Raw genomic sequence first — 12,079 nt, forward strand, 5'->3', positions numbered from 1 at the left:
GCTTTATGATGGACAGTTAATCAATGGATGCCTTACATTACAGAGTGAAATGCAATTTAGCTGATATTAATAAATGTTGTCAGAGAGATGGCAGATTGTAACAAAGGCTCTTTTTAAGTATGACAAGGCGGTCTTATTTCAAACCGTGCATGCGATACATCTGTCTGGACTGAATCAGTAAAGGCTGGCTATTCTGTTTTGGGACAGTGCACATAAATCACACATTCTGAAACTAAGATCTAACTGACAGAGGCATGTGTATATTTTAAAATTCTTGTTCACTTAGATATTTTCTATAGTATTTTATTTTATGCTAAAACTTTTACAAACTTTTTCCACTTTGTTTTGGGTTAAAATTTCTAAAGCCGCAGCCCTGAACTGCATTAAGCATTGCTGCTACCTATGGCATTTTACTGTTAGTTTTTTAAAAACATTTCAAAAGATGTTAAAGTGTTTTTATTTATTTATTTATTTCATATGTTATATAAACTATTATCCAACATAAAATTAATCTAGCATGAAAAGTAGCTTGTTGGCTTGTCTGACCTCAGAGGTCTTGACCTTCTCGAAAGTATCTAACAAGTAAAATCATAAAACATCATGATTTTGACAATCTATTGAAGTTATATTTAATTTATTGTAGTAAAATAAATATTATTAATTAATTTTAAATACCAAAATAATATTTAACTGCGACACATTTTGCACTCAACCCTGTTTTATTACTATAAATACAAAAAATATATATTATTTAGACTTTTGACACTCAAGAAGTACAATAACTTTATTTTGACCCTTTATACAGCTTTGTGCAAGTACATAATCTAATTTCATTTACATAATTTTTACATTTAAAAAGCATTGACAGCATTTATCAGACTCAACTATTCAACCCTGTTATTCAAGTTCTTGTTAAGAACAAATATGTTTCTGTAATTCATGGGAAATACACATTTATCATTTGTTCCCAGACTATCTAACTACTCCGCTGAGCAGCGGTTACTTGCAACCTTATTATCCACTTTGACAGTTTTTTATATATACTTATATGTTCATTTAAAAATCTTTGTCTATTTAATTTGTTGTTTGCTGTTTATTTATTGTTTGTTGGTAGAAAATAGCAATCATTCAAACCAGGGATTTAGGCTTCATTTTTAGACTGTCCCTAATAATAATATTAATATCAATAAGATCATCATTAGTACTGCATTATAAAATCTAATAATTGATTCCCTTCTTTTCAAGTGATACGATGAATCAGTCATTTCTTTAATATGTGCTTAATGCTAAATACTGTATTTCTTTTCTACACTGTACTTTACAGCCTTTATATTATATTTACAGACTTTTTTATTATTGAAAGTAAATTTTTATGTGATATTTATGGGAAAAGACTTCTTCCCTATACCACACCTTACTAAAAAGAATACATATATTTGCTAAAATATATACACAATCAATCCCAAACAAAATGAAAGGCAAATCCTTACCAGGCATTAGGACTGAAAGCAGGCGCTGGGTCCGAGCTGACAGGCAGCAGGCTCCACGTCCACACTTCTCACTTTAGCCCAGAGGATCTGCTGCGTTTCTGGGTTAAAGTCCCAGACTGCAGCTGGTTTCTGAAGGCAAAAGATGTAAGAAAGTGAGAGGCAAGCCCCCTCTCAGAGCAAGTGCTGTAGTTCGAGCTATTTTCAGATGGAGACATGCACGTCTGCAGGCTGGAAAGTTACTCCACGCCTCTGGGGAAAAGTGACAACATATACAGATCTGTGCTTAAGAAGACCTCTATGAGTGGTCAAACATCTCAAGTATGCCAGGGCATACCAAATACTATGCGTTAATACATACAACACAGGATGACTGTCAGGTAACGTCTTTGTTCACTTTCACCAGTTTTATACAGCTATTTTTTTTTCATTAATACCATTTTAAGTGCACTTAAGATCATTCTTTTATTTAAAGTTCACTTAAGATACATTTTAGTGATTCAGGCTCCATGATGCTGGCTCTATTTTTGTCTCTGACGCTTTGTGCTGGTGACAGTTCTTGTTTATCAGGGTGTCTAAACTAATGTTCAGAGTGAAGGAAGTTGTCCTGAAGTCATGCTGCTACACTGTAAAAAATTATTGTGATTTTAACAGTAAAAGATTGTAAAAATGCTACAGTAAAAACCTGTTAATTGGTTATCAGTGACTTTCCATACTATATACGGTGAATAACTGTAATTACATTTAACATAATTTTACAGTAAAATACTGTTAAAATCACGGTTTTTGGAAGTGAATAAGAAAAAGTCATTGTATAATTTACAGTGAAAAACCGTAAATTGACACTCCCAGAATTCCCTGCATGACACTTCATATTTGATGTTTTTTGTTGAAATACCATGTTTCTTCTTAGTTTTTTCTTATCAGTTGTGTACATTAGGGTTTAATCTTACATCTAATGTTGTTAAATTAATGTTTATTGCATTTTTTCAGTATCATGTGTGTCACCATGATGGGGTTTAGTGTTTGTGTTAATGACACTGTGTACCTTCTATATATAAGTATTGCACTCCTCAGCTCGTAGAAAAGCTGTTTGTGATGAGCTTTGGTTCATCATGTGACTTTCTCATCACCACCAGTTTTTGGTGGTTATCAGTGCATTACAATGGTTCAAAACAGATATTTGTACTTCAATATGTTGGTTTATTAACATTACATCAGTTAATGAAATACGGTATTTTGTTGTGAATTTAAGTTAAGTTTGTAAAACCTAAAATGTTGCTACCATATTTTTTACGGTGAAGTTCTGGCCAACCACAGCTGCCGGTATTTTACCGTAAATGTCACAGATTTTTTTTCCATGGAGGGATATTTCATTGGTCTCCCGGAATTGCCTTCAAGTTTTTCTAGGCCTGCTTCTGGCAATCACACCGGCAGTTCTGTTTTTTACGAGTCACTTGGCATTATGGGAAGGATGAAGCATTGACAATAGAGAGGTAGGAGGGGTTGTATTTTGGCATGGCCTGAATACACCGTTCATACTGACCAGGAAACTGCCGGGAAGTGTATCGGCCAGGAGATTTTAGGAACCAGAGGATACCAATGGCTGGATACAGAAGTGTTAATGTACACCCTGTCATCTCTTTCTAATTTAGTGATGGTTGATTCTGGTAAACTGATTGAGATTGCATTGTTTTATTCTTCTAAACTTTATTTGACTGGCCTTGTTTGATTTGCCCCAGTTGCAGGGAATTAAATAAGTCTATAGCTGGAACAAGGCCTGAACCCTGGAGACCTTATTTACAACGAAGATTAGGTTGTAAAGAGCTAATTTTCTGAAATGTCTACACTGTAAAAAATGATTGTGATTTTAACAGTAAAAGACTGTAAAAATGCTACAGTAAAAACCTTTTAACTGGTTAACAGTAAGTTTCCATACTATATTCGGTGAATAAATGTTATTACATTTAATGTAATTTTACAGTAAAATACTGATAAAAATACGGTTTTTGGAAGTGAAAAAGAAAAAAGCCATTGTATAATTTACAGTGACAAACCGTAAATTGACACTCCCAGAATTCCCTGCATGACACTTCATATTTGATGTTTTTTGTTGAAATACCATGTTTCTTCTTAGTTTTTTCTTATCAGTTGTGTACATTAGGGTTTAATCTTACATCTAATGTTATTAAATTAATGTTTATTGCATTTTTTCAGTATCATGTGTGTCACCATGATGGGGTTTAGTGTTTGTGTTAATGACACTGTGTACCTTCTATATATAAGTATTGCACTCCTCAGCTCGTAGAAAAGCTGTTTGTGATGAGCTTTGGTTCATCATGTGACTTTCTCATCACCACCAGTTTTTGGTGGTTATCAGTGCATTACAATGGTTCAAAACAGATATTTGTACTTCAATATGTTGGTTTATTAACATTACATCAGTTAATGAAATACGGTATTTTGTTGTGAATTTAAGTTAAGTTTGTAAAACCTAAAATGTTGCTACCATATTTTTTACGGTGAAGTTCTGGCCAACCACAGCTGCCGGTATTTTACCGTAAATGTCACAGATTTTTTTTTTTTACAGTGTGCTCTATAAAGACAAATTAACTTACCACTTAATATAATGTGAAACAAATGAACCCTCAAGAAGACATCAGGGCCAAAAGAATTTCAAAGTTTTTTTCTTACTGTTGTGTTCTTAAACATTATAGCCTACATCAGGACAAATTTCACACTTGATTGCCCCCTGCAAAGACTTTTCATGCTGAGATTGACTTTTATTTCTAACAGCACGAGAGTAAGAGCTGCACAGAAGGCCTGACACCTTGTGAGCTGCCCCCTCCTGTCGTGAGAGATACCGTCACCCAGGAGGAGCTCAGAGAATGTGCAGAGACTGAAGGTGTCAGCACAAACCTGAGCCAAAGAAAACCACCCAGTAAAGTTAGCATCACTCATATGCTCGTGCCTGAGATGACTTCAGTCTTACATCAACCAGAGCCTTTAAAGTGTAGCTGAAAGGAAGGTATCAGGTCATGATCCAGGACTTAACAAACAGTTTCCCAAAAGTGAAGTATGTCCTATATTTAAAGGTTAAGAGTGAGAAACAATTTATTGACATGGTCTAGTGGATTTCCCTACACATCATTCTTGTTTTGAAAAAAATTATTATTTTCTTTCTTTCTTTCTTTCTTTTTTAGAAGAAAGCACAAAGGTCAAATTGCAACGGTATTAGATCTGCAGGGGGGAAAAAAACATGTTGAACATAGAAGCATCAGAATCCATCACTAGAGCTTAACAAATGCGAAGTAATATCATTAATATCCTGTAAATGTTTGATTTAATGTCCTTAACATCCTTAGGTAAATATATATGTTTTACTATAAATGCTTATCAGTACATTCATCAGTTCACTTTCACCACATTTCAGTAGACAGTATAAGTAATTTTGAAATTACATATAAAAATGTATCTTAAGGCCAATTTAAAAGTACTTTTTGACATACTAATGATATTTGACATTAGTTCACTAAGTTCAACTAGGCCTAATTTCATATAAAAAATATATTTCATTTAATTGCAAATAACAAGCAATTGAGTGTCCAAAAACATCACATTCAGTTTGCATTTAGTTCTATTTTTAATTTCCTTAATAAGTAGCCTATTCTTTTCGAAATGATGCTAAAGTGTACTTCTTTTTTACAAGGGTAACTCATGGCAGTCATGTTAAAATATTGAAATAATTAAGTGTTAAGGCCTTTATCATGACCTTTGACACTCACAATAGCAGTAGACCAACTCAATCTTAACCCAACTTTTTACAGCCATAAATAATAATATTAAAAAGACCAAAAAAAGACAATGATGAGAATGGTAGAACTTGTGAATTCCAGATATTACCTATAAGAAATGTGTCATTCTATGAAAAAAAAAATGGCACAATGATATCATATCCCCTTTTATTTATTATGTAGCTGGCCTCGTCTATGACGTAGTGCACATCTGTAATGACCTCCTTGACCTTGCGATTGCTGAAGCACATCAGAGTCTGTGACACATTAATGACAATTGCACAGCAACCATTGACCGAGGGATCATTTAAAGCTCCAGTGGAGGTACGCAAGGCCCTGGGTCCTTTAATCATTAAATACTTCATTTACATCAGGCCCATTGCACTTGTGCTGCTGACGTAGTTCTGTCTATGATACTTCCATACAGTCTACTGGATCGCATATGTATCTGCTCTCACATGATTCTGAACATCACGGTGCTTGACGGTTTCAGGTGTGAGAAAATCCAACAGCATGTCGAACCTCACCGAATGCAACTCACGTGCAGTAATATAGACATTTCAGTGCACGCTGTTAAATACAAAACATTTTATAGTGCATATTGTGTAATGCTAAATCCAATTTTATAGTGCATTTTTCAATATGACATAATTTTATAGCGCATAATGTTAAATAAAGAATCCTATTTTATAGTGTATCCTGTTTAATGAAAAATCACATATTACATCGCGAACTCTTATATGCAATAAAGCAATTTTATAACAAGGGTACAATTAAATAAATGCAAATTGTTCTTTCAGTCCTTACCTCCTATATGTTGTGCAATCCAGCAGACTGAACAAACGCGGTTTATATTCCCTCATAAATTATTATCCCGTTAAGTGAAAGCACACACGTGTGTTTGCATCAAAAACATGAAACCATTCTCTCGCCAGTTCCCTCGCGCAGCTTCTCGGCAAGCAGTCGATTGTTATTATCCCTCTCAACAAGCGCTATGGCTGCCCGGACACAATATTCCGATTTCAGACGCGCTTTCTTGACTCAAGAGATTGAAAACGCGGATCAATAATGAGACATGCCGACCCCCTTCTCAGTGCACTTGTTTTGGGTCGACAGAAGTGAAGGGCTCTCATTGGTTTGGAGAAGATCCTGGTAGTCATAGTAACAGCCAACAGAGAGCATGCTTTATCATGGGATGGTAATGAATAGCGCAGTACCCCTCCCTTGTGGTGGATATTTACTGAGGAATGTTTTCCTGGAGGTATGTGTGATGATGTTGAGAGGAAGCTCATTGTGGAACCACAATGGACCATTCATTAAAGTGACAATACCGCTCGTAATAGTATTACATTTTCTGTTGATGATAGGGTTTTGACTATTGTGAGAGAAAATGACCATTATTTCTAAGCAAAGCAAACTAAACCATCACTTATCTTCCACTTTTAGTGCACATCTATGGATTTTTCTGGGGCATTTTGCTGTTGTAAGTGTATTGCCAAATCGCTTACAAAGAAAAAGAATAAAAAAGAAAGAAAGCAGCTATTGGCAGTGCTGGTAGATTACAAATTGTAATCCAATACTGATTATAAATTACATGACAAAAATTGTAGTTAGGGACATCTGGATTACACATATTAGGTAATGTAGTCTGGGTACTTTTTGATTACTTTTGACTTATATAGACTTGAATGTGATTATTGTGTACCATACTGATTAAAAAAACATGGAGAAAGAAGATATATTCCATTCTGTATGTTATCAATATCATGAAATACACTAAGCATTACGTTACAGCAGGATTTCCCAAACTGGGGTTCATGGAAAAAAAAAAAACATTTTAAATAATTTACTTTGTGTGAATAATATGTAATCATGTAATCCATAAAAAGTAACTCTAATCTGATTATCAGCATTTTAAAATATAATATAGTCTAATTACAAGTTTTGGAATCTGATTACATAATCCTAGCACTGGCTGTTGGCTGAGTAATCTGCAATGTGGTGACTGCATATGCCACATACTTTTTTTCAAAATATCTTCTGTTATACAGGTTTGGAATAGCATGAGGGAGATTAAATATTCATTTCATTTTTGGGTGGACTGTGCCTTTAGTTCCAGTTTTGAATTGGTCTTAATCACTTCTTTAGTATTGTTCATTTGTTTGTAAAACAGGTCAAAAAGGTGTGGATGAACCAAAACATCAATAGGAATTAATCTGATACCTACTCTGATCGCATTAAGGAGGTCACCCTGCAGACATGCCACATATTTCACCGAGTACCATTTTGGGAGGTTCCTTGTCCCTGCTAGGGTTGCTTGAGCCCGTCAGACATTCGCTCACACATCTAAATTTAACCGGCAAACTGTCAACTACCACTACGCTTTGCACTTTGTCATCTTCAAGAGACCAGACAGGGTCTGATAGAAACCCTGAGAGGAAGATAATCAGTACTGCTTCATTTCAGATAGCACAATGTTGACTATACGAAAGGATAAGTGCTTTTACCGTCAGTATATGATTAAACACACTGATTTCTTTCAATGTACTGCTTGCTAACCAATCCATCCTGAAGTTTTGCCTTCTCTCTCAATACACAGTGTGTACCATTTCACAATCATTTCAAAGCACAGGAACTGACTCAATGGCTTTATTCAGCTATTGGAGGATTGCTAAGATTCCACTTATGTTAATCTGTTTCACATGGAAATATTTGATTTCTTTTTAAAGTTTATAAGCAGCTGGTGGAGAAATATAGGACACAAGTACTATTATATTATATTATATTATATTATATTAACTGAACACAGTGTTTGAGCATTGTACTATACAAAACACAGCAACAATATTACCAAAAAATGTAACTGCACGACTGAATTTTCGATGCACACAGCACTAATTTATGACAAAATTAGCCTTTTAAATGTGATCCACAAATAGCTATTGGAGAGGAACTGAGAGCAGAGATAAATGGACATCCCATTTATTTCCTCTACCCCCTAAGGCTAGAAACATACAACTGGGATTTTGTGGGAACTGATATTGCCTCCTACTGGTAGTTTATATGTAGTAGACATTAAAAAAACTGAAGTCTAGCTCCACAACAAAAATGTTTTTTCATGTCTTTTATCACCCTGCAGTCTCTTTGCACATAATACAAATATTTTTACTCAATTTAATATTTCATATTTCTAATTTATTTGGTGACTATCCCACCAAGACCAAGTATTCATTACAGTAAGTCAGCAAAATAAACCCTTCAGCTTGATACAAGACCCAGAGTCCTGATCACCCTTTAGTGGTTTATTCTGTGTTAATAGCCTGCTGACTGTTCATTTTTATCTTACTTTGAGGTTCTCTCTTACTGAAGGACTAAGTTGACCCTGAGGAAATTCTGTTTTTATGACCTCATTTTTAGGCCTGAGCTGAATCTAATAACCTCACGCCTATAAAAATGCTATTATGTGCCTGCATTGTACATCTTGTCAGTGGATGATTAAAAAAAATCAATTTAACAACAGCAGTGCCATCCAACTGACATAAATTACTCAATACAGTAGCCTGTAGGTGTGGAATAACAAGACTTTGTGGCAGCGAGATGGCGAAACTTACCAAAGGATGCTTTAGGAATTTCTAATCGATCTTGTAATTCTTTTGTGAATCTTTCTCATGAGGATAACCCTCACGAACATGACCCCAATGCTAAAGTAAAAACATCTTTTACAAGTGACTGCTTATCAGCTGACATATTTAGCAGAGCTCCTTCCATTGTTCTTGAGACGGTATAGTGAATAAAGGTTCCCTCATCAGGGTGTAAGAAATTACTCCCTTCCCCCTTCAACAGAGCTCTGTGATTGCTACGGGAGCTCCAAAAGGATAGTTTTACCTGCGGACAGAGCATCCTCTGTCCACCTTACAGAGGCTTCCATGTTGCTCTCCCTTTGTTGCTGTGCTCACACACCCACTCGGGCTGTAATTAGAATCTGGCCCTACACAATGACTTAAGAGAGGTGAAGGACTAGTCTGGAGCCACAGGCTGGGAAAAGCAGGTCATACCTGCCTACACACCTATACACAATACCGACAAACCCCACGAAGGCCTGGAGTTCACAGGAAACTAAAACCAGTGAAATCTCCTGTAACCGAATACTGAGCGGTTCTTGGGTTTCACTGACACGTTGCTGCTGCACATACCACTGAATTGTAGCTTTCTTTATAGTAAATTTTACCAAAAAGGTATGTTTTTAGGTGTATTCCTGTCAACAATTGCTGAATTACAGATGAGCGCAAAACATGAGCCTCTCACACATGCCGGTAATGCTGTAAGTGAGCGCTAACAACAAAAGTCTTACTCAAGGAGAAGAAAGGGATAAAGAGAATTAACTGATTTTAAAAAAATCATCTTGAAAGTAGGTTTGTTTCCAAAGGATCAGTCCCATTATGTGAAAAAGTAGAAAAAGTAAGAGGATAGAACACAGGAGCAATAAAATGAAATAAATTTAAGCATCTACTACTTATGACTGATATGAATGTGTTTTTTGGTGATTTATTTTTCAGTGCTGTCAAAGTCGGAGACTACCAGTAAAAATGCTTATGCGTTTTCCCCTCCTAATTGACTTTATTTTCTTTATTTCCATTACAAATCGTATTACAATTTAAGTGAAAAGTTGAATTGAAAATGAAATGAATTTTAAAGTTTCTAGTGGTTTTGTTTTTCTGGCAAGTTTGTTGTGTACAACTTGATAATCATGAAATCATGATAATGATCCAAAGAGCACCTTGAGCTTCAGTGGAAGCGAAAACTTCTGTATGTGCAATGATCAATGTCACATTTGTGACTCAGAATGTTAAATATTTCTTATTTGTTTTACATTATAACTTTCCTTTTGATATTTAAATATTTTTCTCTTTTTAATTATTTTTCAGGGTGAAGAACTTTTAAAGAACAGACTTTTGGACCCCGCTGTCTCGAGGTGGGTGTTATATAAGGCTAAATCAGCACAGCGGGTTTGATTAATCAGGTTATTGGATTGCTCCTCAGTCTGATCAGTTATGTCCTGTTGTGAACCAAATAAAACCTGTGTACTAACAGGTCTGTGCTCAACCAACACTTGTCGTACTTGTTATGAGAGAAATGCTGTTTAGAGTAGGCTAACAAAATGAATTAGTATACTGATGTACTAAAATAAAATGGGGAAAAAATAAAAATGACAAAACAAACAATAAAATCACTAAACTGTTATATTAAAATGAAAACACACGTTTTGCCTAGCAATTCCCCATGGCTGCTTATAACATGCAGTATCTCTGATCACAACTCCAGAATCAGTGATAGAGACACAGTGACATTATGCTGCCCTATGACAGTAACCTCCGGCTGACTTTGTTAGCAGCAGGGTCCTGGCACCAGACGTGTGGCCTGGTCTTAGGGGCTAAAAGCCGGCTCAGCTGAGTGTCAGAGGCCTAGAAATACACCCTGCAAAGGCTGTCTGACTTTGTCACCTCCTAGATGTTTAACACAAAGATGTATCTTAGTTACCAGAGAAACTTACGGTGTAACTAAATAGTGCATAAAGCTCCTATTATAGGACTGTCAGCACAACCATCAAAGATGTTTGCATTTTAATGCAATTATTAACTACTTTTTATAATCTTAAATTTGAGAAAGACTGAAAAAAAAACTAGTCAGTTTAATATATCACAAAGAGCTCATCTTATAACCCTCTGTTCAGTTTTAGATATCATTCATTGGTTCCAGCGACTCACATTATGTATCAAAAAGCATAAATTTAAGACTGAAAAATGATGCCAAGAGTGGACACGATGTTATGTAACGATATCCATGTACTGTATTATGGAGTTTGCTGTCAACAAGGATTAAACATCAATGTTCCACGTCGTTGCATGTCTTTCCAGAAGGCAACAAGCCTCATAAGCTGTTTAAAGAGCTTGAAGCGGAGAGGGAAAATGGGATACATGTAACTCTAAGCATTTCTATAATAAAGAATCTGTCCCATTAACTAGAGGCAACTTTTGTCAATAAAGAAACTCATATACATACATGTTTGCACATAGATTCAATAGTTAGATGGAAAATATTACAATAAAATTAATTCCAGCATCTTTTTACCATTCAGTATAAATAGAAAAGAATGTTGCGTAAAGCAAAAAGACACATTACCTTTAAATGAAGGCATTTTGGCTCTGCTTGGCAGTGATGTTGGATGTGTTTCTTGGTTCTTTCACAGACAGAAGCACAAGCTCATTGAGAAGCTCATCGGCCTCTGCGTCCTCCACATGACAGATCATATCATCCTCAGCTGTTATCCAAAACACGTATGTCAGTCAGTTCTTGTTTCAGTCCAGACCCCAGGTCCTCTTCTGTAGTGCCTGCTATCCAGTTCAAATCTCCTGCTTGTGATCTTTTCTTTCCCCTCAGGTGCCAGACTGCCCTCTTTGTGTTTAACCGTCCACAGGATGGAGACCCTCTGAGATGATGAACCTGCTCTGAAAGGTACGTACCGTATGGGTTTACATCCTCCAAGCAAACACACACGCGCACACTGCTTTCAGCAAAGGAACAAGCTTTCTTTGTGTCTCACGTTGTACAAATACTATAAGCTTCCTGGGCTTAGCACGTAAGTGGACCAATCAGAGCTCAGAGGCTGTGGAGGAGGCTGGGTAATAGGCATTAAATCAAAGCAGATGGGAATGACTGAATATATGGGGACAGGTTATTAGTGCTGCTGGTGAGCTGCTCAGCGGCTCTGGGCGGCAGTAATCCATTTTACCCAGCCTT

At 35.9% G+C, this 12,079-nt stretch overlaps 1 protein-coding gene across 1 annotated transcript in view; it reads right to left on the reverse strand.

Moving 5' to 3' along the window:
* LOC107658041 (sorbin and SH3 domain-containing protein 2-like) overlaps positions 1 to 11,870 on the reverse strand; it is a 60,878-nt gene extending 49,008 nt beyond the window's left edge. Inside the window, exons 1-2 of the mRNA XM_016446430.1 lie at positions 11,462 to 11,870; positions 1,491 to 1,619 (exon numbers count right to left, since the gene is read on the reverse strand). Of these exons, the coding sequence (XP_016301916.1) occupies positions 1,491 to 1,497 (7 nt within the window). The 5' untranslated portion in view covers positions 1,498 to 1,619; positions 11,462 to 11,870. The remainder of the gene's footprint in view (positions 1 to 1,490; positions 1,620 to 11,461) is intronic.
* Between the last annotated feature and the right edge of the window lie 209 nt (positions 11,871 to 12,079).

Source organism: Sinocyclocheilus anshuiensis, unplaced genomic scaffold (assembly GCF_001515605.1).
Source record: "Sinocyclocheilus anshuiensis isolate Anshui unplaced genomic scaffold, SAMN03320099.WGS_v1.1 scaffold227, whole genome shotgun sequence".
Classification (NCBI taxonomy): domain Eukaryota; kingdom Metazoa; phylum Chordata; class Actinopteri; order Cypriniformes; family Cyprinidae; genus Sinocyclocheilus; species Sinocyclocheilus anshuiensis.